The following is a 25,466-nucleotide window of genomic DNA, read 5'->3' as shown; positions in this document are numbered from 1 at the left end:
TGCCCATATAAGTAGCATCATACAGTCTTTGTCTTTGTGATTAGCTCATTTCACTTAGCGTACGGCCCTCGCAGTTCATCCATGTGTAGTATGTGTCAGAATTTCCCTCCCTTTTAAGGCTGAATAATCATTTGGACGCATAGACCGCATTCTGTTGACCCTAGTCAGCCCTCAGTGAACACTTGGGTGACTTCCCCGCTTGGTTGTGAATAATGTTGCTGTGAACGTGGGTGTGCAGTATTTTTGGGATTCTGCTTTCGGTTCCCATGGGTGCAGACCCAGAAGTGAGATTGCTGGATCGTCTCTGGTGGATCTGTGTTGGGAGTGTTGGAGGACCCGCCGTGCTGTCTGACACCGCGGCTGTACCAGTTTGCATCCCCACCCACAGCCCAGAGGCTTTCCCATTTCTCCACATCCTCACCCACCCTAGTTATTTTTGTTTGTTTGTTTTGTTCTGTTCTGTTTTGGGTTTTTTTTGGTAGGGTATCCTAGTGGGCGTGGGGTTTTAATTTGGTTTTAATTTGCATTTCCCTAACGAGTAGAGATTTTGAACCTCTTTTGCGTGTTTATTGATATATAGTTCATTTTTCACTTTTTATGTCTTTTTAAAAATGTATCCCATTAGCACTTTTGCATGACCCACATGAAATTGCTGACATTCGATGGAGACGCTTCTACCTGCCACACGGGATTGAGAAATTCACACATGCGCCTTTTGGAGCACAGGCCCCGCTGAGACAGATGGTTGAACAGGAATTCAAAGGTCAGGGTACCTGCAGGGAGTGGTGTCTGACCCACTGTTATGAATCATCCTCCTGGCCTGTGCCCTGTACCTGGGGCCACACAGTGGCAGCCTCTGTACCTTGTACGGCCACAGGCGGGCCATGTGAGATAGGACGTGTGTCTTGTAAGGCTGAGAGGTTTGCCCTGAGTGACTCATTTTCCTTCAGTCACCCGACCTAAGATTTGCCGGCTGGGTCTGGGCACCTGGGGTGGGGGGGCGGGGGGAGCATCCGATCTAGGAGTAGCCCCTCCCTGGCTGGGGTCAGGGATTCCTCCTCTGGGCTTGCACAGTGCCTGTGTCTAACCTCAGTGCACACAATACCTGGGAAAAAATTCAGCAGGACCCAGGCAGGGCTCCAGGGGCTGGGGGCCTTGCAGCAAACCAAACAAGTGGGAGCAGGAACAGTGAATGAACAAGTGAGATACACAGTATTTCAGATGGAGCTGATTATTCCTACAGAAGAAATCCAGAAGCGAGAGGAGGTACAGTTTTGAATAGAAGTCAGAAAAGGCCTTGGTGGGAGGCCTGAGGGAGAGGGAGCAAACTGGGTAGATAACCTGGAAGCAGAGCTTTCGAGCTGGGCTAGCACATGCCCAGGCCCTGGGGACAGACAGCCAGTGCAGTGGGAGGAGGGAAGGAGGGGTGGTGAAGGTGTGGAGAGGGGCTGGCCTTTGCAGCAGGACCGAAGACAGAGACCAGAGACCCGATCCTGCCCTGCTGGCCCTAGGGCCCGGAATGGGAGGACCCCGGGGGTGGGGTGGGGGCGTGTCTGTAGGAGGCACTGCGTGAATCACAAAGGCCCCGGATTTAGGTGTGCACAGTGATGCAAGATGCGATTGGAAAGGCCACTGGAGCAGGTGACGGGGTCTCGGAAACTGCATGGGAGTTGAGGTTTGCTTTTTATTTTTGGACAACAGGAAATGACTGTAGGTTCTGGAGCCAACTGCTGTCCCAAACAGTGCAAGAGATAGATGTGGGGAAACGAAATCTTTTCAGATTTGAAGGACAGTGTGGAGCAGGGCATAAGGTGGAGGCAGGAAGGCCCGGGAGCTGATGCACAGGTGGGACAGGGCAAAGGGGAAATGCGGGGCTGGTGACTACAGAGCAGGACTCCGGGGCACAGAACAGGACGGGTGGGCATATGTTCTGTCTGAGACCCGAGGAGGCCAGCAATGTGAAGGGGTGAGATCCGTGGGGTCCCTATGGGGGTTGTAGAAGCAGAAACGTCTCCATTGGGTCTTTCAGGGGTTACTTTTTCAATGGATATTCACGTAAACACATTTTGCTTCATCTCCCTAAATCAGAGTCATAATCCTTTATGCATTTGAGCCACAAAAAGTCCCCAAACAGTCTGAATTCAAGCAAAAGTTGCTCATTTGGGATGGGAACCCCAAATAATCTCATATCTCAAAGTCAGACCAATTGAACGACAATCAACAAACAATGCCTTATCCTTTAGACATATTTCAGGACTTGATGTTATGTTTGAGGTCTGTTACAGTGAGACATCACTTGGTGAGAGCACCAGGGACCTGGGGAAATTCCTTTCCAAGCCACAAATCTTGGTGACATCTGGGGGCAATCAGATCCCACAGCTCGAAGCTTAGCCCTTGTGGGTCTGCGGCAGGAGGCAAGAGCCTCACTGCAGTCCGTGCTGACGGCTTCTCCCTGAAAGCTCGCTCTATTTTTATCGTAGCTGTAACTCATTCATCTATTCAATAAATACCGAGTGCTCTCCATGTGTCAGGCACCATTGTAAGAGGTCAGAGTACAGCCTGGGAGCGGGTGGAGTGTGTGGCCAGACTGGTGGGGGGCTCCTTCCAGGCTTTCTTTTCCTAGTCCTCAGCCCGGCTGGAGGCGGAGCCCTTTGACGGCAGGCAGATGGTGGATTCTGAGACACCCCGAAGCACTGGAGACTCTAGGGGCTCCCTCCCGACCTCCTCGACTTCCCTGAGTGGGGGGCGGGTAGCCCCACTCACACCCAACCTTCTCATGCCTCCCTATTAATAGCCTCAATGTCCCAAGAGCCGGCTCCTGCTGCCCCCATAAGAGATGTCACTGAGTGTCAGGTTGGTAGTGGCCCCGGAAGTTGTGGGACATTCTGTGGTCTCCAATCCTGGGGATGTTTATTCTCGGGGCAGGCGGAGGGTGAGAAAGGGAAGGAAGGTGTGGCAATCCACTCGATTCTCATCAGCCGCCTTATCAGAGAAGGGGAGGGCTCCAAGCACAAGCACTTGGCGGGGCGGGGGACGGGGGTAAAGGCGAGCGGCGAGGACGGGGAGGCTGCCAGCAGCCCAGCCCATGTGCCCGGCCTCCCGCGCCCCTGACTTCACCTGATAACAAACCAGAAACTGAAACAGGGTCGGGATTCCCGGCGTGAAGTCAGAGATGAGTCACAGCTCAGAGTGACTGCAGTAGCGGAGAAGTGGCACCAGAGAGGCAGACGTGAGCCGAAGGCAGCAGAGGCAGGCAGGTGAGTGGGAGCTGGGGCGGTGGGGGTTGGGGGGGCGTGGAAGCAGGGGGGCCTGCTGGTCCTGAGGCCCCAGGACCCCTAGGCTCAGGAAGCCGGGCGGGGTGAGAAGAGGCCGGCTTTGCCTGTTGCCGGGTGGTGTTCATGACAAACAGGGCAGAGGGCACAGGCTGGCAGGGTGTTGGCCCCGTGGCTGGCCCTTGAGTGGTGCCCCGCCTGCCTGCCCTCTCCAGCACGTCTGAGGGTCCGGGTCCCGGTGAAGCATGGCAAGCAACCTGGAGGTGGTGGCCATGGACTGCGAGATGGTGGGGCTGGGGCCCGGCCGGGAGAGCGGCTTAGCTCGCTGCAGCCTCGTGGACGTCCACGGCACCGTGCTCTACGATGAGTTCATCCGGCCCGAGGGGGAGATCACTGATTACAGGACCCCGGTCAGCGGGATCACGCCTTGGCACATGGAGGCGGCCAGGCCATTCGCCGTGGCCAGGCGGGAGGTGAGTGGAGGGCCGTCCACCGGCCAGGCTGGGGCGGCGGGGAGGCCGCGGACCCCCACACACACATACAGGTGCACACTTCCCTGGCACCTTCCGCAGGTGCCAGATCTGTGACCTGTGACCCCAGATGTGGCAGATTCCCCCCACCTCTGCACGAGGGAGCACGAGGGCATCTGTGCAAAGGCCTCCTGCCCTCAGCCTAGACTCACACCTGGGAGCAGGCTTCAGGGCATCCGGTCCACCTTGGTGGCCTTGTGATGGGGGAACTGGGTCCCACCTGATGTTCCCCATGGTGGGATTCTTTTCTCTACCCTGGCTGCCCCTGGTCAGCCCCAGGAGGAAATGAGGAAACGGGCTCTCACTGGCTGGGCCCTTGGTGGGGGGCTCCCGGTCTTGGAGAACAGGCCGGAGCCCCTGGGCCGAGGGGAGAGCTTGCATCCAGACCCACGGTAGGGCTTCCATCTGCTTGAGGTCAGTTTGTGGCCCCAAGATTTCCTACCCTCCTGGCTCACCTAATTGTGATGACTTGTTCAGGCCCCAGTTTCTGTTTCTGTTTCTCTGAGTCACAGGATGGAAAGCAAACTCAACCTCTTCTTGCACCAGCGTTAGTCACTTCTGGGAAAGTTGAGAAACACAAGTAAATTCATCAGTGTCTGGGCTGCTGGGGCTTGGGGGGAGTCCCAGAGGAGCACAGAGGACCGCGGTTTGTCTCAGCGGCACACACTGCATGCGTGCCAGGCTCCGGCCGCTGGAGATACACGCAGAACATAAACAACAATGCCTCCTGCTTCCTGAGCACAGGCGCTCCGGGGCTCGCTCCCACCTGCCGGGACAGCCGCCAGGAGGGTTCTTGGGAGCTGTGAACCCAGAGTTAAGAGGGCCAGTCTTGAATCCTGGCTGGTGACTCAGCTGAGTTACCTCGGGCAAGTTGCTCGGGTGGCCTCTGGAACAGAAACTGGGTGTAAGAACAGTAGCAATTTCACAGGATTATCATGAGGATTGAGCAAGTGTCTAGAGAGAGTGCCTAGATGAGGACTCCAGAAAGGTTAGCTGTTCACGATCGTCTGTTAGCCCCATATCACAGATGCGCAAACGGAGGCCTGCTTGAACTGAGTGTGTTGTTTGCTGGGGCCACTGTACTGAAGTACCGCAGACTGGGGGCTCCAGCAACAGAAGTGTATTGTCCCGCGGTCGTGGAGGCTGGAAGTCCGAGCTCAGGGTGTCGGCAGGCTTGCTTCCTTCCGCAGCTGTGCCGGAGAGTCCGTGCTGCGTCTCTCCCCCAGCGTCTGGGGGTCGTGGCAGTCCTGAGTGTGTCTTGGCTCGTAGAAGCATCACCCCAATCTCTGCCTTCTTGTTCGCATGGTATTCTTGTCGTGTGCGTGTTTTGTGCCCCCGTTGCTCGTTTGTAAGGACAGCGGTCCTGTTGTTTTAGGGCTCTGATGGCCTCCACTAATTGCATCTGCAATGACCTTATTTCCCAATAAGTCACGTTTTGAGGTGCTGGGGGTTAGGATTTCAACATATAAATTGGGGGAGGGCACACACAATTCAACCAGTAACACTAAGTGACTCGCGAAGGTTCCCATAACCAAAGGTGGTCAGGACTCGGAGCTCAGCCTCAGACCTCTAGGGCTGTGCATCCAATAGGGGCCCGCCGAGCCACATGCAGCTGTGAGCACCCCAGAAGTGGCTGGTCCGAACCGTGATGTGCTGTAAGTTAAAACGCACACGGGATTGCAAAGACTTGTATTAAAAAATTCATAAAATACCTCAGTAGTTTTTTATATCAATTACATGGTAAGATGATAGTATTTTGGAATATTAGGTTCAATAAAGCATATTAAAACTAACTTCCCCTATTTTTACCTTTTCAAATATGGTGATTAGATGATTTAAAAATTACATATGTGGCTCATGGTATTGTCTACTGGACAGCACTGTCCTATAGGTAGTAAGAGGAGGCCGGGGAGCCCTGAGCTGGGGGTGCAGTACATCCGCGTGGCTCTGGAAAGACTCCATGAGGCTGGTGGTATTTGCAAGGGGTGGTTGGAGCCTGTGTCTGCAACCCAGTGGGCCACAGAGAGCCATGGAAGATTCTTGAGCAAGAGCACGGCAGGATCAAACCCAAGTCTCAAGAAGACTGGAATGGGGGGTGCTGGGGAGGCTAGATGGTAGTGAGGAAAGAGATGTCAATAGGGGGCGAGTCAGAGTCCCCTGGGGGGTATCAGCAAACAGAGGACTGGGACGGAAAAAATGTTAGGATGGAGGTGGCCAAAGGGGAGTCACCAAGTAGGGGAAGGCACATAAGGAAGAGGTGGGTTGGCTGTTCAGGGGTCAGCATGAGGCCCAGGGACACGGCGGGAGCCCCCACATTCAGATCCCCACTGAGCAGTCAGGTGGACTGTGTGTCTCCGTCCTTCCTGCTCCTTCTCTCCCCGGCCTCCCACCCCCTCGCTGGCAGAGCGGCAGAAAGGGCAGGAGAGCCCAGAGCAGGGGGAGAGGAGGCAGCAGGGAGATGCTGCTCACATCCACTGGCCTGGCGTCGCGCCGCCTAGGTCCCCATCCAGGTTCAGCGCAGAAGCTTTGGATCTCAGCAGGAGATTATGCCAGGCCCCAGGCTTCTCGCATGTAGCTCGGAGCCCTGCCCAGAGCAGGCACTGAGAAACCATTCAGAGAGGGAACCAAGAATCTATAGACCAGGCAGACCTTTGAACCACATCTGGGGTTTACATTTCCTGCTCCTGCTCCGTCACTCAGTGGTTTGTGTGACCTTTGGCAAGTTTTCGAACCTTTCTGAACCTGTTTGCTCATCAGTGACAGGGGGTGCTAATGCCTCCTCCCTGGCCTCGTCGTGATGTGGCCTGTAGCCCGAAGCACAGTGCCGGGCCCATGGCTGCTGGTCACTAACTGTGCCCATGGAGAAAGAAGGGCAGACCCCAGATGATAGGTCCGAGTCCCCTTTCTGACTTCCCTTGAGAACCATGGTCTTAGATTCCGGCTCTCGTTTTCTGCCTGAACAGCAGGTATGCCTGCTCTCAATCTCTCCCACCTGGTGCCAGCGAAACTTCCCCAGGCCTGGCTCAGATCACAGCCTCCCCATTCCACTGTTCAAATACCTCCCATGGCTCCCCATTGCCCAAGGTCCTCCAGCACAACACTCTCGGACCTCCAAACCCTCCCGACCTGCCCTTCCCGCCTTCGCTCCTAGCTCAGCCACCATCCAGCCACACCCCGACTCTCCCCCCGTCCCCCATCCCTGCCCCTCGATCTGCTACCACGCTGGCAGGCCCCGGCCAGAGGAGTCCTCCGTGATGCCCTTCCCCACCCTGCCCGCCATCCGCACCTCCCCGCGTGGGCGCCTCTAGTTCTTGCTGTGGCCTCTGTACTTAAAGCTTGTCTGTCCGCACGCATGGTCCGCCTAGCGCCACGTGGTGCGATGTGATTTATCCCACCCCCAGACTGGATGGTGTGCTTTGCGCACAGAGGGTACCCTGAGAATGTTTGTGGGGTTGGAGTTGACTTGATTTTCACAAAATACAGGCGTTCTGGCAGCTGGGTGGAACAAAACCGCCCCTGTCCTCCTGCCGGCCTTTGCTGCCGAGAGGCGGTGGTACACACGCAGCCTGAGGCCGGAGGGCAAGTGCCCTGTCGTCAGACGTGTGTGGACGTGGGTCTGTGTCCTCTGGCTTGTGGCTAAACTTCTCTGTGCCCTTCGGTAGGAGCTTCTGTGACACAGGGTGGGGGAAGCAGTGCGCGTATACCCAGCACCGTGTCCTGGCTCTGTCCTCAGCACTTTGCACACACCACTGCCGTTGCTCCCACAAGAGTCCTGGGAGGTGGTTAACCAGCATCACTACCCCATTTTACAGATGAGCAAACTGAGGCGCAAGGCTGAGCAAGCTGTCCAAGGAAGGGGTAGCAGAGATCCAAATTCGGGCTCCAGAATTTGCTCTGGGATCGTGAGATCCCATGATCGACGTGTATAAAAGTGCTCGCTGAGTGCTAAGTGTCCAGTGTGTGTAAGGGACAGTGTCGGGCACAGCCTGTGCGTGAAGATGTGGTACAGGCAATAGCTGTCATGTGTTCACGACCAAGGACACAGATGCAGCTCGATCCACTCTATCACCCATATGTTCTAATCCCCAAGTCAGAAACCGGGCTCACGGGTCCCCACATGTGTTGGGGGGGCTCTCAAAGGGAAGAAGCCTGTCAGCCATTTATCCGACTCCCCAGGGCTGTGTGACCCCTCTCAGGTGAGTCTAGGGCTCACCTGGCCTTGGTTTCACACAGGCAACTTTCAAACGCTGCTCACCCACCTATCTCTTCCTCCGACCGGAGCGGCGAGTGGGCCCTGGTTGTGGTGAGCCATAGACCAGCCCATGGCAGCCAGCAGGGCTCTGGGGAGCCACCAAGCCCCACCCCATCCACCCAGGAGGGTTGCTGCCGTAGGGCACTGAGATTGTGCATGGGATCCCGCCACTCCTTTCTCTCTTATTTTTTGTAATGTGGTTACATTACTTTTATAGCGGGAAGTTACTGCCTGTTACCTTCTGAAACCTCTAGGTCTGAGCGTCATCCAGAGCAGCAGTTCCTAATGTGGAGTGATTTGCCCCCCAAGGGACATTTAGCGGTATCTGGAGACATTTCTGGTTGTCATAAATGGGGCAGGGGTCCTGACATCCAGTAAGGAGAGGACAGGGATGTTGCTAAACCATCCTATAATGCACAACACAGCCCCTCCCCTGGCCACACACACACTGAAGAAGTATCGATAGTGCCCACGTTGAGCCCCACAAATCAGGCTGTCAGTGCGGGAGAGAACCCATGAGGAGACAGGTCCAGAGAGGGGCAGCGACTTGCTTAAGGACATACAGTGTCCTTACAACTCGGTGTTCAGATTCAGGGCTCTCACCTGGTGGGTTAATGCTGGGTTTTTGGTGTTTTTTTTTCTAACAGTAATTTTTAATTGCTTATAGTTTATTTTTGTAAGTTAATGCTCTTTTAATGTTAACCCAGTCTGTTGAGTAGCACCTACCCATGACCGGCCTCGGGGAGGGATAATTACATTTTTAGTTGGCAAACAAACCAACTGAATACTATGAAGCCTCCCGATTTAGGAGGGAAATGCAGCAGAAGTGAGGCCTCCTACAGCTGTTTCCCGTACAGCTGCCCTTGCCTGGGCCAAGTGCCCTGTGGAGGCCCCGCCACTGGGCCGGTGTCTGTGGGGCCTGGCCAGATGGAGGAGGATGATGTCACCATCCAGGTTTCCCCCAGCAGAAGCAGCCTTGTGGGATACAGACAGGGCGGGCGCACCTGCAGAGCAGGGCGGGGGGCCGGAGGAAGAAGGGCACTGGGGCCACTCAGGAAGGTGACAGGAGGGCCTGGCCCTCTGGATTTTTAACAAGGACCCCAGGTGATTTTTCTGATCAGACACATCTCAGGAATACTTGGAACAAGAGCAGGAATGCAGTGGAAGGAGGCTAGAGGCTGACACCTGCCATTGGCCATCACCCCTCTGCCATGGGACACGGGTACACGCCACTCTGTGTCCCCCTTTGCCTGTCGGTAAGATGGTCTGATGATTCTGGCCTCATAGGGGCCCCATTCCTGCTTCAGGAAATCCTCACTGAGAGCTGACCGGGGTCCAGCATCGCTCTCCACTCTGACATTACTAATGCTGAACTAGGTTCTCAGCAGGTGGTGACAAGGACAACTGTAGTGATAGGGACGGGGTCAGGCAGATCCGGACACCTCACTGCAGCTCTTAAGTCACCAGCTGTGTCCCCTGGGCAAGCCTCTCCACCTCTCTGGCCCCCAGTCCCCCCTCTGTGGCAGGGAAATCGGAATCCTCATGCTGAGGGGTGCCCAGGTGAGGTGAGGAAAGTCCCTGGCCCGGGGCCAGTGATGAGAGCAGATGGGTGACTGCCCCTCCACCTCCCCACTCTGCCCTCTCCAGGAATTTGAGACTCTGCCCCCTGTGTTTGACACACCTGCCTCCTGACACTGACTCAGGGCAGGTCCCGCAGCCAAAGCAGGTCACGCAGCCCTGAGGTCCCGCCAGCTGGCGCCTTCTCCCCGTCCCTGGGGTTCAGCAGGCCCCCCACTTCCCTCCCAGCCCTGCCTCAGGAAGCCGGTGGTGCCCTGGCTGCGAAGGGGCCGCTGGAGCCTCACCTCTCCCAGCCTTCACCTTACACATGGGGAACCGAAGTCCACATGTGGTCTTGGACCTGTCTGAGAGCACGCAGCGAGGACCAGCAGTCTCTTCCTGCCCAGGGCCCAGCGTCCTTGGTCTGAAAAGTTGCTGGCACCTCTCCGCCAAATAGATTCTTCTTTTTTCCCGGCTTCCTCTTCCTTCTGCTTGTCCACTCCTCGTATTTTATTTGTCTCATCATGAGTCCCATGGTGCTGACCATAGGCCCCCTACCCCCACCCCCCGCCCCCGGACCCTTGGGCTCCAGAAGTGATTAAGTTCCCAGGAATCCACCTCCCAGTGACTCGGCCCTCTTGAGCCTGGGACCCGTGGCTGCCCTTTCTGGAATGGCAGACAGTCCCTCAAGGGCTCTGTGTGAACTGGGCCCGAGCCAGCTCCTCGTTGGGGGAAAACAGGCCACATTGTTCGGGAATGTGAAAGGATGTCAGCAAGAAAGGTGCGTGACCGCCGGCTGCCCAGCTCGGCCCTGTGCTGGCCGCTGCGCTTTCATCCACACACAGGACTCAAGCTGCTGCTGAGGCCTTGTGCCCTCACCACTCATGAGCCCTGAGCAGCAGCGGCGGCACCAGCCGTAGAAATGCGGAATCCAGAATCCCAGATGTCTGGGGCTTCACGGGGGGATGCCGCAGCCCAAGTGTGAGCAGCCCGTGTCCATCCGACCAGCCCAGCTCCATTCCTCAAGTGAGCGTCCCTAGTCCCCAGGCTGACTGTGGGCTCTGTCCAGCGGTGGCCCCGACACACTGACAAAACCACGGGAACGGGGGAGGAGGTGATGGGCAGGCTGGTGACACTGCCTGCTGATGGGAGATGGACAGGCCCCCCAGACAAGTCGCCTCATGTCTCTGAGCCTTGGCTTCCCCTTCTGTAGAGTGGCTGCAGTGATCCTGTGGTGGCCAAGGGAGAGTGCGTAATGCCCCACGTGATGTCCCAGGAGGCCACTAGATGCAGAAGCAGACACGGGAGGGTGTTAGCCATGTCAGAAGTCTCCCCCGGGCACAGAAGACAGGGCAGAAACTGTTAGAGACCTGTCCAAAGGGGGGCCTGAGCGCCAAGCTGCCCCTCCGGCAAGGGCCTGACGCAGCTCCGCCCAAGATCCCCCTCGCATCCTCTCCAATGGCAGCCAAGGTATAAAAGGGGGAGTGGCCCATGTGGCCCAAGGTAGGACGCTGTCCACAGGACCACCGTGGGAAAGGAGTCAGGATAGAGGCAAGACGGTGGGCTTGGGCACTCGTGAGGGTACTTTAGGGCTTGCTCCCCAAAGCTCGGCTGCGTGGCTGGTGGAGGCCCAGAGCAGGCCTGCTCCTGAGTGTGGCTTTGCTGCTGGTTTTGAAGGCTGGCTCTGCCACTGTCACTCACTAGCTCTGTGACTGCCCCACTTATCTAATGGTGCTTAGCAAATCACCTCCAAACATAGTGGTTCAAACAAGGTCAATATTTACTTTGCTCGTGCACCTGCAATCTGGACGGGGCTTGGCCGGTGGGGCCTGCTGGGTGGCTCGGGCGTCCCGCAGGCCCGGAGCCGGAATCATTGGGAGGTCCGCTTGCCCAGCCATCCAGTGGCTGGCGCCGGGGCCCCTCGGGCACGGCTGTCCGCCTCCCTGCGGGGTCTCCAGCAGGTGGCTTCGGGGTAGCTCAGGGCTGCTGGGGGACTGGCCCCCAGAGAAGTCAGAAGTCACACAGGCTGGCCCACGTTCACTGGAGGCGAGGGGGATTGGGCTCCATCTTTGGAGAGCGGAGGTGCCAAGGGATCCACAAACTTGTTTTGAAATCCGCTCGATTTCTATGGCCGCCGTAACCAAACCATAAGCTGGGTGGTTGAAGGCACCACACGTGCTCGCCGTTCCACAGTTCAGAAGTCTGCCACGGGCCTCAACGGCCGAAATCGAGGTGTGGCCAGGGCTGCGTTCCTTTCTGGAAGCTCTGTGGAAGGGTGCGTTTCGTTGCCTTTTCCAGCTTCTAGAGGCCGCCCTGTTCCTTGACGCCTGGCCCCTTCCTCCCTCATCCAGGCCAGCAGCTGCTTGTCAAGTCCTCAGGGCAAATCACTGACCCCCACATAGAAGGGCCCTTGCAATTATGTTGGGCCCACGTGGGTAATCCAGGTGACGGCCCTTGTCGGGAGGTCGTCTTCTACGTGAAGCCCGTCAGCAACTTGAACTCCCCCCTGCCCGGCAACGCGGCCGTGGATTCTGGGGCTTAGGGCGTGGGCATCTGTGCGAGGTCGGGGTTGTGCTCGCCGCAGGAGGGTTGTTGAAAGGATTAGGTGACCTAATATATGTGACGTACTTAGCGTGGCACGTGGAACACGCTCAGCAGCAGCCACTCCTGTCACACGTGGAAGCCACGGAAGGAGTCAGGGACGCGCCTTTGGCACATACCTAAACCACTGAGCGTGAGGAGGGGCCCGGTCTAGTCTCCTCATTTTCTCGAGGACAGGTGGGAAGCCCGGGGGGGGACAGTTTGCTCAAAGTCACGCAGCAAGTGGAGGAGCGGCTGCCTCCTGCGGTTGCCCCAGACCCGCGCGGAGGACCCTGCGTGAGGCGTGGGCTGCGTGTCTTCCCGGCCAGATCCTGCAGCTGCTGAGAGGCAAGCTGGTGGTGGGCCACGACCTGAAGCACGACTTCCAGGCGCTGAAAGAGAACATGAGCCACTACTCCGTCTACGACACGTCCACCGACAAGCTGCTGCAGTGGGAAGCCAACCTGCTGTCCCGCAAGCAGGTGTCCCTCCGGGTGCTCAGCGAGCGCCTCCTCGGCCGCCGCATCCAGGTGAGCACCCCCTGCCTTCCCTGGGCTCTGGGGGGGCCCCCTTCCCACCACAAGGCTCTCACATCCCCCAGGGGCTCCAGAACCCCCACATTGGGCCCCAAAGATGCTCTGCCTTCCACCTGCCCCCCCCCCCAGTCCTGAGAGGCCATGGGCTTGCCGGCAAGGAGGGGTGCTGTCTTTGGGCTTCCCTGGCCCCCGGCCTGGGACAAGGACCAGAGTGCAGGAGGCTTATTCAAGAGGTGACCCCAGGACGCTCTGGGAGAGCGAGGATGAGAGGCAGGGAAGGGAAGGCACCCAATGAAGATTTCTTGTGTGTGCTTTTAAACTCAAGGCAGTTACTCCATGGATAACTGGAGTTGAACCCCACTGCGGGCCTCTGGGCAATCCCACAGACCCCAGATTTATGCAGGGAGTGGAGGTATTGACAGCTCCCATCAGGCGTGGCTGCTGTCGCTCCCGGGGCCCCCCACTCCTCAGCACCTGTCATCTCCAGCAAGCCCCAGGCGAGGGCACCCAGGTACTGGCGCTTGGGAGATCACCGACGTGGCAGGACTGAGGGCGGTGGGCCTGACACTAGCAGTCGCAGCTCCACGTGGGGGCCTTCCCGGTCAACAGCTATTTATCAGCACGTACTCTGCGCCAGGCTGGACGGGGTGCTGGAGACGCATGGCTGAGCAGGGCTGGGCCCTGTGCCTGAGCAACTCTTGGCGGAAGGGACGGTGGCGTATCAGCCCAAAGGAATGAAGAACAGGGGGGCGGGGAGGAGGGCAGGTGTGCATGAGTCCGAAGGGTGGGTCTTTGTGGAGGGGGACGGGGAGGGGAGAGCAGGAGCCCCAGCCTGAGGTATGAGGCACCCCTTGGCCGGGCTACCGGAAGTTGTGTGGGTCTCAGGGAAGGGGCCGAATTTGGGTCCCTCTGTTAGCCTCGTGGCACACGGGACCCAGGACAGAATGGTCAGCACCTGGATTCACTGAGGTTGCACTTCAGAAACATCGTTTTGACCTTTTTTTTAAATATGTGCCCGGCGCCCTGGAGCTCCCTGTGTCTGACAGCAGGTCTGCAGCGCCCCCTGTCCCCACCTGGAGGGCACAGCCCGGTGCTCCAGAGGCTGGAAGTTGTGCCTGGCCACGCCTGTGCCTAGGGCCCCGGCTCCGGGGCGGACAGCGGAAGCCAGGCCGGCCCCAGCCACCAGCCGAGTGCCGGCCATCAGAAGCCTGGGGAGACTCACCACTGACCCACCTCGGGGCCCTGGAACCCGGGGTGTGAGCGGGGAAGGCCCGGGCCACACGGGGTCTCTGCATTCAGCCCCACCCTGTACCTGTGTCTGCAGAACAGCCGCTTTGGACACAGCTCGGTGGAGGACGCCAGGGCGACGATGGAGCTCTACCTGCTTTCCCAGCGAATTCGAGCCCGCTGAGGGCTGCCCACCTGGCCGAGCGGGACTGGAGCTCCCGGTGGCCACTTCCGCAGGAACGTCCCCAAAGTCTTTGTCCCTTCAAGACCCCCTTGCTTTTGGAAAATGCGTCTCTAGTAGTAAAATAGCTCTATATTTTTTCTACTCCATCGTTGGATACTCCTCTTGCCTTTCTCGGAGCCGGGTAAGGGTGATGGGCGCCGGTCTGTGTGAAGCTTAGTGGACAATCAAGACTGAGCTGGAACGGGGTGGGCTGGGGGGTTGGGGGAGGTGGTTTCCTGAATAATCTTGAATCCTGTGCATCCAAGAAGAAGCTGGAGGAACCTAGGTGGCACATAACTAAACCCTTGCCTCTGCCTCCCTTTTCCTGTTGCATTTACGCGCACGGGAGTGGCGCTCTGGCTCAGAGGTCCATTCGTGCCGGCTTGAAACGGGTGTCATGGCTCTGGGGAGCCCTGAAGCCGAGGTACAGAGCATGGTGACAAGTCATCCCTCCTCTTGTAAAATGAGGAAGCAAAGGTAGTGGATTTTGAAGTCAGAACTAGGTCGGAGTCTTGGTTCTGCCATTTAGTAGCTAGAGTTGAGTTACTCAGCCTCTCTTTAACTTCTCTGTACCTCAGTTTCTCCATCTGTAAAATGGAAAATTTTCTTTTTAAGGATTTTATTTATTTGACAGAGAGAGAGCAAGCAGGGGGAGCAGCAGAGGGAGAGGGAGAAGCAGGCTCTCCCCTGAGCAGGGAGCCCGAAGTGGGGCTCCAACCCAGGACCCTGGGGTCATGACCTGAGCCGAAGGCAGACGCTTAACCTACTGAGCCACCCAGACGTCCCCTAAAATGGGGGAATTCTAACAATTCATAGGGTTCTTGCGAGATGTCGCACACAAAGCCCCCAGCACCACGCCTGTCAGAGCGCAAGCCCCCAGCCGATGTCAGTAACGCGTGGTTACTGTCTGCATCGCTCACTGACGAGGAGGCCCTGACGAGGAGGCCCGGGGAGAGCACTCCGCTGCGGGAGCCCGGCCTCCGAGGGGGGGCAGGAGTCGAGTGTGGGGAGGGGTCCACATTAGAGCAGTGACTGCTCATTAGTCTCAGCTGTAGCGTAGTCATGTTAATCCGGGCCCGGGTACCTCTAAACCAGAGTTACACGACGGGGAGGCAGCGGATTCCAGTCGGGACCTCCGCAAGTGATTCCGGCGCCTGGACATTGGGATCACCTGAGATGCTTTTTAAGCAACCCCTGTCCCTAAGCACAGTGTTCTCGCACTCGGAGCATCAACATCACCTTGAGGGTGCTGGACCCCACCCCCAGAATTGCCAGCTCAGCAGGTCTGGGCTGGAGCCCCAGAATCTGCATGTCTCACAGGTTCCCCGGGATCCTGCTGCTGCTGGTCCAGGACCAGGCTCAGCCACAGCGAAGCATCAGGGCATTATAAGGTGCGGCCACAGTTGAGAGCCCCTGGCTTACGGTCCGAGTACTGCCAGGGTAGACTCCTGCTGCCGGTCCAGCCTTGCCCCCTGCCATCTCCCCGGGCTGCCTGCTCATGCAGAGAGATGTCCACAGCCCTGGAAAACGGGTCCTAAATAGCCCCACTACATAGATGAGGGACTCAAGGTGAGGTTAAGGACCCACGGGATTCAAGTCCAGGCCCCTCTGACCCTAAACTCGAGAGCTGTTCACTCAAACTGCATTATAATGGCAGGGCCTCCCATTTGCACACTGACCTCTGGGAACCCCGGGGGACTCCCTCCCACTTCTGGGAGAGTGGAGAGGTGCTCCCTCAGTTCTCTAATGCCCCATTGCCGGCGTTGGACTTGCCGAGCTGTGACCTGGCCCTCCGCGGCTGCTTGCTTGGCTTAGACTGGCCACCAGGTGGTGCCCTTGGGCCGTCTGTCCGTCCCGGGGGGCCTCGAAGGCAGAGCCCGCCCGGGGAACACTTAGGGGGCATGAGGTGTGAGGGGCTGTGTCCTTAAAAATGGCCAGGGGGCTGCAGCAGGGACCCTGTAGGCCACCCTCCCTCAGCCACTGAGCTAGAGTGAATTCCAGACCGGCCTGGAAGGTGAGGTCCGGCTCTCGGACTCCCAGGCCAAGGGCTCTTCCACGTTGAAAAGGAGGGGTGATTCCAGGATTCCCAGAGCAAAGGAGTCCCCCAAGGAAGGCTCTAACCCAGCTTTCGGCTTCCTCCTGGCTCTGGGTGCACGGATGCTGCCAGTGGGGAGGCACCCACCCCACCTCCCGGGTGGGCGGTGAGGTGCGGGTCAGGTCGGGGGGGGGGGGGCGTGTGCTGTGCGCCCTGGCCCCACTGGCGAGACCCCCCACCTTCTGCACAGCCAGTAGAGAGCACCAGCTTCAGAGTCAGGCTGACTTGGCTCACAGGTCTCACCTCTGAGAGAGCAGGTGCCCCTTCCTTCAAGTGGGCAGAGAAGAGGGTAGAGATGCCCAGCCCCAGCTGGTGGGGGGTAGGGACCCACCAACTACTGATCATAATAAAAATAAAGGCCTGCCCCTGGGCTGCACCACTGGACTCCCAACCCCCCTGGGTCCCAGCGCAACTGGAGTTGTGCCTGCAAGTGTTGGTGTCATTCGATGAGTTTGTAAAGCACGGAGGAGAGGAAGGTAATGTTTGCTGAGCGGCTGCTTTGGGACAGACGAGTTCTGTCGTCCACAGCAGACCCTCTCCCAGCAGCCTGGGCCTGGTGAATGCCCAGGAGCCCCGCTCTTACCCAGGGGCTAGACTCGGCCTTGCACAACTTCTGCCTCAGTCTCCTCATCCGTCAAATGGGAATATTGGTCCCAATTCCCATAGCTACCGTGGGAGCAGATTGGGCCAGGCAAGTGAAACCGCCCGGCAATCTGCCCCAGCCTATACAGGCTTCAGATGGAATCTCCTTGCCCGGGGAGGCCTCTCCCTCCTGCTTTCCGGCCCTCAGTCCTGGCAAGGGTAGGTCGGACTCCACCCCAGGCACACAGGGAGAAGGCAGAGCTGGGCTTAGCATCGCCTTGCCTTCTGTTCTCTCCTTCTGGAGCCCTTTGGCTGCCCTGCTTTGCTCCCCCCGTTAGTTTCCAATCCCCACCTCCCCAACCCTGCCCCACCTTCCTTCAGACCCACTGCTGCTGGCATTGTCTCCTGCGCTGCCCTCCTGGGCTGGGGGTTGGGGGGCGCCCTTCCTCACTTTGTCCCTTCTCAGTTCACAGTGCACCTGCCCTGGGTGCCCTTCCCAGACCCTAAATACTCGGGGAGGGGGGGGGGGTGTTATCTGTGCTCCAGGGCAGGAAGGCCAGGAGAGGGACTCCGCTGTCCTGGGTGGGAAGGTCCAGTCCCCAGAGACCATGATAGATCCCAGCATAATGGCCACTCGAGGAGGGCAGACGAGGAGCTTGGAGTGGTGGCGGTTTCTAGCAGGTGAAAGCGCTACCTGGCCCATGACATGTAGTCTCACCTGAGCCCACGGGAAGGTCCTGCTGCCTCCTCCTGCCCCAGGTGGGCTTATAGGGTGAGCCTAGAGAAGAAGAAGGGTGAGTGTGGGCAGGGCATCTTCTCCAAAGCTCACAGGCCTAAATGCCTAAGGGACCAGTGCAGGAAATAAAGGAGTGACTCAGGCCTGATGGGCCGTGCAGTACTGGGAACGCATGCCCAGCTGCACGGGGCAGGTGACACTCGGCCTCAGCTGATTGTGGCCATGCAGAAATGCTGCCCAGTGCCAGCATCTTCAGGACTGTGTCTGGCCCACGGGCCACCAGTTTGAGACCTAAGCTCTAGTCCACCTCCCACCCGACTCCTTTCAACCAGGGGCCTGGATACGCCCCACTGTCTCGAAAGCACTGCTCGGTGGGGTGGGGCACCTGATTTATAAGTGCAGGCTTGCCCCACGAACTCCCACCCAGGATAAAGCCAATCTTGCTTGTACGTGGTGACCTGTCACCCACCTTCACATTATTGCTATGTTTCTCACCTCTACCCCGAGTCTTTGACTTTCCAGGTTATACACCCCCAATCTCTTCAATGGTTTCCCTTCTGTGGAGCCCCTCCTATTTCCCCTCTGTACCTCCCACCCACCCACCCTCCAGCCTGCCTATCCCTTCTCTGCCCACTCCCCTCAGCCCCATTCTCAGTGGATTCTTAGATGGGGAAAATGTGGGAAGGGAACCAGGGCTCCACTGGGACAAGGGAACAAGTGGCATCCTCCAGCCCAGGGCTGACTTGGGAAAGACCTGTACGTTCACACAGATCTGGCAGAATGCACAGAGACACCGAGGATGGGGTCACTTCTTGCCACCTAACCCCAAGGCATCAAGGAGCATTTTGGAGGTGGCTGGGAAAGACGGTCTCGGAAAGCCCCGCTCACTGGGCATACCTGAGTCACCTCGACTCAGGCCTGTTTGCTGCCGGACTGAAGGGATTGGAGAGCTCTCCGGCCCTTCTCAGACCCCCTAGCCTTCCTGCCCTCCTTCGCCCAGCCTGGCCCGGCCCAGCCTGATGGAGGAAAGTGCTTCTGTTCAGGGAAAGGCTTCTCTGGCCTGGCCTGCTGTCTTCGGGCACTTGCCCAGCCTCTGCTCCCCACCACAGCCCCGTCCAAAGGCCTGCTGTCTTGGGGGGTCAGGAGCCAGCCCGGTCTGGTTCCAAGAGCAGTAAGAAGGCTGCCCGCTTCCTGCCCGGCGTGCTGTGGGCTGGGCCGGGCTCGGCCGCCAAGAGGCTTACTCACTCGTGGAACAATTTCTCCTCTATATGGAAAGAACATATGCTTTTCCTGCTGGGGAAAGAGAGGGTTTGGAGTAGCTTTGCCGAGACGTGTAGGAACAGGCAAACGTTGGCCTGGCCCCAGCACCCTGATTTCGAGCCGTGTGCTGTGTGTTCGGTGGCAGAACCCCTTGGCCTCTGTTCCCGGGTGCAAGGGGAGGAGGCCCAGGGGATGCGGGTTGGGACCTCGGTTTTAGGACCCTGAGCTAGTGCCTTGCTCAGGGCTGGATGTCCTCATCATTTTTCTTGTTCTGTCCTCCAGGGTTTAGGGCTCAGACAGAGGGAGTGGGACACAGCCCCGGCTCTGCCAGCCAGTTCCAGCTCAGCGACCGGCTGCCTGCCACTGTGTCCTCCAATGGGGGCTACAGCAGCTTTGCTTGGCTGACCCCCACCCGAGACCCTCGGTCTGAAGGAAGAGCTCAGGCCAAGCGGGAGCAGGTAGGGCCTGGCTGTTCAGATCTCATCGCACTCAGGATGAGCTGGAGTCTAAAGAAAGCAGGGGCAGAATTAAAATAAAAATTCTTTCGATGTGAGCTAGCATCTTTCCTCTAAGGGACGGGAAAAGGCTGGAAGCAAGAGACCAAGGCTGGCACTGTTCTGCAGTGAGGAAAGCCCAGGAGCCTGGACCGCAGTGCAGCCACCGGAAGGGCAGGACCTGGCGGGCAGCGGGCTGGAGGCCAGTCCCGGCTCGCCTGTTTCCGGGCCCCTCTGAGGGTCTGGTTCCCGATCTGTCCCTGGGCCTAGTGTGAGGGTCAGAGTCAAGGACGCCAAGTGCCGAGCACAGACAGGTGCTCCATGAAAGATCGCCTCGAACAAAGAGGCACTAGGGCTCTGAGCGGGGCTAGGGGTGCTGGCGAGGGTGTGTGGGGGGCTCTGAGTCCTCCAAGAACGAGGCACCTTCTGTCCAGCCCTGTGGGGTCTGCCCCCTAAGCTATGAAAAGTTCCAACGCAATCCACGGAGCCTCGTGGGGTCCTTCCAGGGTCTTCGCAGTCTGGGCCGCTGTGACAGAACCCCGCAGACCAGGTGGCTGAAACAGCAGACTTTTATTTCTCACGGGTCTTCAGGCTGGGAAGCCCAAGCTCCAGGTGGCAGCCGATCTCACATCTGGTGAGGGCTCTCTTCCGGTGTGCAGACAGCCATCTTCTTGTTGCGTCCTCGCATGGTGGAGACCGAGGCCACCTCTCTGGTGTCTCTTTTAAGGACACAGATCCGCTTCCTGAGGCGCCACACTCATGACCTGACTCCCTCCTACAGGCCCCACCTCCAAACGCCTTGGCACTGGGGATGAGGTGAAGGGCCCTGACGAGGAAGCTGAGGCACAGGGATGTGAAGGTACTTGGCCAGAGTCATGCAGGGATGCAGGACTAGGTTCGAGACTTGAATTCATCTTAGGGGAAAAGATGCTTGGGATTCGTCACCCGTGGAGGGGAACGACACACCCGATCTCTTCTCCTTCTGGGGCAGCACAAGCCCCGTGCTGATGTGGAGAGCAAGAGTGTCCCAGGCCAAGGGGAGAGCGGGGTCAGGCCTCAGGGGTCCTGGCCTTCAGCGCCAGGCAGTGGAAAATGGAATTTAACTAATATTACTTGCATTTTCACGCCTCGCTGTAGCATCCCTCAGTTTAAAAGCCAACAAAAGGAAACCCTTGCTTCTGTGCCTTCCCAGCTATCGTCCTAGGCACGCTTCCTGCCGCAAGCATCTTGAACACCATCGGTACCCCACCCCCTCTTTCCTTTTTCTCCCCTCTCATTTGCCCTAAACCCCAAGTCTGCCGTCTCTTCCCACCTCTCCCTGGAAACTGTTCTCAACAGATCACCAGTGAGCTCCATATCGGCGACTGCAGGATACCTTTAGGTTCTCATCGTATTAGATCTCTCCACATAATTCAACTTCTCTAGAGCGAGTTTCCTCTCTCCTCCTCTGCGGTTCCTCAGGGCGTGGGCCTCGACCATCTTGTCCCCGTGCACTTTCTCTCTCTCGGTCAGTCTGACGGCTTTAAGACTCCAGTCAACAATTATTTAGTATGTACCTGGTATGTGCCAGGCACTGTTCTAGGCACTGGAGGAAAGAGAAAACAAAACATTTGGTTCCTGCCCTCCTGGAACTTACATTCTAGTACAGGAAATGGATAAAATGCAAATAAATGTATAATATCATGCCAGCTGGCGATAACTTCACTTACATACACTGTTGAAGAGATGGGGGGCGGATTAATAACATGGAGGGGCTTAAGTTTCAGATAAGATGGTGGCCTCACATGGGCCAAGAGAGGATTTTTTAGCTGTGTCTTCCTTCTCTCACAGATCGGAGGTGGAGTATTGCTCATCCCATCATTGTTAGAAGGCAGGAGAACAGAATGAGCCAGGGGTATCACCCCAACGCCAGCTGGGGAGGGGCTTTCTATGAAAGAGGATGGTTGCCGCTCATCGGATAGAAACGTAACCGTAAGGGCTCAGGGTTGCAGGGAGGTGGGTAGACCCAAGGGGACAGCGAGTAATGACCCCAGCGCTGCTGCAAACTCCATTCTGAGGTGGGCCCCCTCTCGGCTCACCTGAAGGAGTATGTGAGGGGGACTGGTGTCCTGTCCCCAGAAAGACAGAGCTGGCCAGGGCAGCTGATGGCTCCCAAGAAAGACAACGGTGAGCTTGCAGGGAAGAACACGGAGATACCCGAGGAAATTCACTCCTGTGCCAAAGGCTGCAAAACTCACCTAATGGGAAAAGACCAAACAGGAACTTTAATCATAATAAAGATCTACCGGAGACAATAACAACACACATATCAGACGAAGGACTTGTATCTAGAATATATAAAGAACGTTTGCAACTCAAGAAGAATTTTATTTCTTTTAAAGATTTTACTTTTAAGTCCTCTCTACACCCAACATGGGGTTCAAACTCGCAACCCCGAGATGAAGAGTTGCACGCTCCACTGACTGAGCCAGCCAGGCGCCCCAGAATTGTATTCTTATTAAAAGCCCAATTTTAAAACGGGCAAGATTGGAATGAATGCTTTCCCCTTTCCCCACCAAGATACAAAAATGGCCAATGAGACCATGAAGCATACAATGTTATCAGTCAGCAGGGAAATGCAAATTAAAAACACAGGATACCACGACACAGCCATTAAAATGCCTGAGATGTAAAAGTCTGACCGTCCCAAGTGTTGGAGAGGATGCAGCACAAAGTCTCGTACTCTACTGGTGGGGAAACCAAGTGGTACGACCCCTTGAGGGAAACAGTCTGGCAAGTTCTTTTGAGAGGTGCACGTCTACCATTTGACCCAGTCATTCTCCTTCTAGTAGGACTTTACCCGGGAGAAGTGAAAGTCTCTGTCCATATAAAGACTTGAATGCAGGGGTGCCTGGGTGGCTCCGTCAGTGAAGCGTCTGCCTTCGGCTCAGGTCATGATCCCAGGGTCCTGGTCCCAGAGCCCCACATCCGGCTCCCTCCTCAGCGGGGAGTCTGCTTCTCCCTCTGCTGCTCCCCCTGCTTTGCGCTCTCTCTCAAATAAATAAATAAAATCTTTAAAAGAAAAATAAACACTTGTACGCAAACATTCATAGCAGCTTTATTTGTAACAGCCCCAACCTGGAAACAACCCAAGTGTCCATCAATGTGTGAGTGGGTGAACGAAGTGTGGTGTACAGCTACAAGAAACAGGAACGAACTGTGAGGACACACGATGGAAATAAATCTCAGAATGAGTATGTTGAACAGATGAAGTCAGACGAGGAAAGAGTCCTCACTGCATGGTTCTGATCACATAAAGTTCTAGAAAGCGCAAACTAAATCGATGGTAACAGCAACACAGCAGGGGTCACCTAAGGACGGGGCACAGGAGGAAGCAGAAGTGACAAGCAGGAATTAAAAGGGACATGGAGGAGCTTCTGGGGGTGATAGATATGTTCATTATCTCAACTGTGGTGAGGGTGTCACTGATACAGGTTCTAGTCTATGGAGCGGCTTGTAACAACCGAAATCTGTGTCTCATGGTTCGGGAGGCTGGGAAGCCCAAGATGAAGACGCCAGCGGATTCAGGCTCTGGTTCGGGGACAGCAGTGTTCTCACGGTGTCCTCACGTGGCAGAAGGGGTGAGCCTGCTCTCTGTGGCCTATCTTATGAGAGCACTAACCCCATTCTGGTGGGCTCCCCATTCATGACCTAATCCCCTCCCGAAACCCCACCTCCAGATACTGTCATATCGGGGATGGGAGGTTTCCAGCTAGGAATTCTGGGAGACACAAACACTCAGTCCATAGCAATAGATATGCCCAACTTGATCAAATCGCACCCTTTATGCCGAAGTTTGTCGTGTACCCCAACAGAGCTGTTAGGGAAAAAAGAGAACAAGAGTAGAGAAGCAATGGGCAGGAGGGAACAGGACGTGGCAAATTGGAGAGTAGCCTGGAAATCTGAGCACGGAGCAGTGAAATCCCTAGCACCTGCCCGAGGCACTCGTCCCAGTGGAAAACGGGAGGCTTCGGCTCCAGGGAGGCGCACCCAGAGACGCTCTGGACTGGGAAGATTCTGAAGAGTGACACCGCTCACGTCTGTCCACCTTTCCGTACTCCACCCCCAAAATGCTTTCAGTCAGGATTTCTCTCTGAAGAAACTGACCGAGCCAATGGCAAAGACCTACAGATATTACCGTCGGGGCTCGCAGTGACCCAGCTGGATCCCTGCCTCGTTACCCCACAGTGAGGCCCACAGTCAGCAAACAAGCCCTTCCCACTCCCAGAAAGCAATCCCAGTGAGGCCTTTAGCGTCTCGCTCAGCAATCTGAGGAGCCCGCAAAGGACGGATCACTAGGCCTTTGAACAAAGGGTGTCTACCTGAAAGTTGCCCAAACGAACAGAAGGTGAGAAGCAAGAAGGAATAAACCACAACCCAAGGAGGGACGCCTGGCTGGCTCAAGAGCACGTGACTCTTGATCTCAGGGGTGTGAGTTCGAGTCCCACGTTGGGTGTAGAGAGGACTTAAAAATAAATTTTTTAAAACACAAAACAAAAAGACCACAATACAAGAAGGAAACTTAAAAAAAAAAACTAATTAACATTCTCAGAAAACTAAGAGAAGGCATTGCATCCCCAAAGTAAAGAACAATATTTTATGTTATTTTTCCCAGCCTTACTGAGATCTAATTAGCACACGACATTGTGTAAGTTGTAAAGTGTACAACGTGATGATTTGATACAGGTGCGTGTTGCAAAGTGATTACCGCAAGAAGGCGAGTTAACACACATCCGTCACCTCCCATAGTTACCTTTTGTGGCAAGAACATTTCAGACTCGCTCTCTGAGCAGCTATCCAGTATTTCATACAGTGTCATGACCAATAGCCGCCATGCTATACGGTGGATCTGCAGAACTTACTTATCACCGGAGGTGTTTCCTTCCTTCTCCCTTTGACCAACATCTCCTCCCTCCCTCCTACCTCCTCCCCACCTCGGTCTCTGGTCCCCACCGTTTCTGTCTCTGATTCTGTGAGTTTGGCTTTTTTTTTAGATTCCACAGAGAAGTGAGATCATCCAGTATTTGCCTTTTTTCTCTCTGACTTCTCCACAGGAATACTCTACTCTGAAGTTTTGACAAACGCCCGTATACCCATATATATCCAGATAACCCACTCCTCTGGACATGTGAACGATTTCAGTGTTCCAGAAAATTCCCTCATCCTCCCTCCCCAGGAAGACCCCCTCTCCAGCAACCACTGTGCTAACGTCTACCTCCGTGAGTAGTTTTGCCGGTTCTAGAATGTCCTGTAACTGGAAGCAAACAGGAGACGGCTCTTCGCGCAGCTCAGTATTTTAGAGATTCACCCGCGTGTTGCGCGTCTCCAGTTCATTCCTGCAGTGATGGGAACGTTCTGCACCATCTGATACAGTTCCCGCTCACGGCATGCCGCGTCCGAGTACTTGGAATGTGGCCCGTGGGCCTGAGGGACTGAGTTGTTAAATTCTATTTAGGTTTAATTTGTTAAAAATGAGAGAGCCACTCGTGTTTCCCGACTACAGCTCCTGCAGCAGACAACGCAGATAAAATTAAAAAACCACTGAAAGAATGAGGAGGAGAAACCAGTCAAGCTATGGCAATAGTTGGACTATGAATGTATTCCTCTCGGCCATGGGCTGATGAAGCCGCGGGGAGTGCAGGTGGTCGTAAGACCCTTTACCATTTTTGTCTCTATTTCTTGTTTTGAGCCCCCCCCCAAGTTGGATTGTTCACACTGTCTGATAACAAATAGACATATTCTACGATGTACCTGACTGATATCATCCCCTGTCATCATGATTCCTGTGTTGGGTGTTAAAAACCATTTCTCACCTTTGGAACTCAGGGTCAATATTTGGGTGATCCATTGGATAGAAGGCAAGACGTAGTAAAGGGCCCCTGCACACTCATCATCTATGGTCCCTTGACCCTGGGCTTCTCTCCAGCTACTGCCACACCCCACCTTCCCCTCCCAGCCAGGACTTACCCCCAGAGAAGCGTGATTTACTGTCTTCTCCTTCTCCCTCTCCAATGCACTGGCTTCTGTCCTAAGGACTTTGCTGGAAGAGCTCTAACCAACTCTCTCTATGGCCTTCAAATGGT

At 56.3% G+C, this 25,466-nt stretch overlaps 1 protein-coding gene across 1 annotated transcript; it reads left to right on the top strand.

The window, feature by feature from the left end:
- The first annotated feature begins 1,019 nt into the window (after nt 1–1,019).
- ISG20 (interferon stimulated exonuclease gene 20) lies at nt 1,020–14,284 on the top strand. Its single transcript, XM_045813108.2, has 4 exons — nt 1,020–3,257; nt 3,488–3,745; nt 12,521–12,721; nt 14,052–14,284. Exons 2-4 carry the CDS (start codon nt 3,518–3,520, stop codon nt 14,136–14,138), a joined length of 516 nt encoding a protein of 171 aa, XP_045669064.1. The 5' UTR covers nt 1,020–3,257; nt 3,488–3,517; the 3' UTR covers nt 14,139–14,284.
- The last annotated feature ends 11,182 nt before the right edge of the window (nt 14,285–25,466 follow it).

The sequence above is a fragment of the Ursus americanus genome, chromosome 28 (genome assembly GCF_024610735.1).
Source record: "Ursus americanus isolate L20-20 chromosome 28, mUrsAme1.1.p, whole genome shotgun sequence".
Classification (NCBI taxonomy): domain Eukaryota; kingdom Metazoa; phylum Chordata; class Mammalia; order Carnivora; family Ursidae; genus Ursus; species Ursus americanus.
Note: the sequence above shows the minus strand (reverse complement) of the source record. Positions and strands in the feature narration are given on the sequence as shown.

Excerpts from the sequence above, each read along its gene's own strand:
- ISG20 (XM_045813108.2), top strand. The coding sequence starts at position 3,518 with ATGGCAAGCAACCTGGAGGTGGTGGCCATGGACTGCGAGATGGTGGGG. Across the intron at positions 3,746-12,520 it reads TCGCCGTGGCCAGGCGGGAG|ATCCTGCAGCTGCTGAGAGG; the intron begins GTGAGTGGAGGG and ends CTTCCCGGCCAG. Across the intron at positions 12,722-14,051 it reads TCCTCGGCCGCCGCATCCAG|AACAGCCGCTTTGGACACAG; the intron begins GTGAGCACCCCC and ends CTGTGTCTGCAG.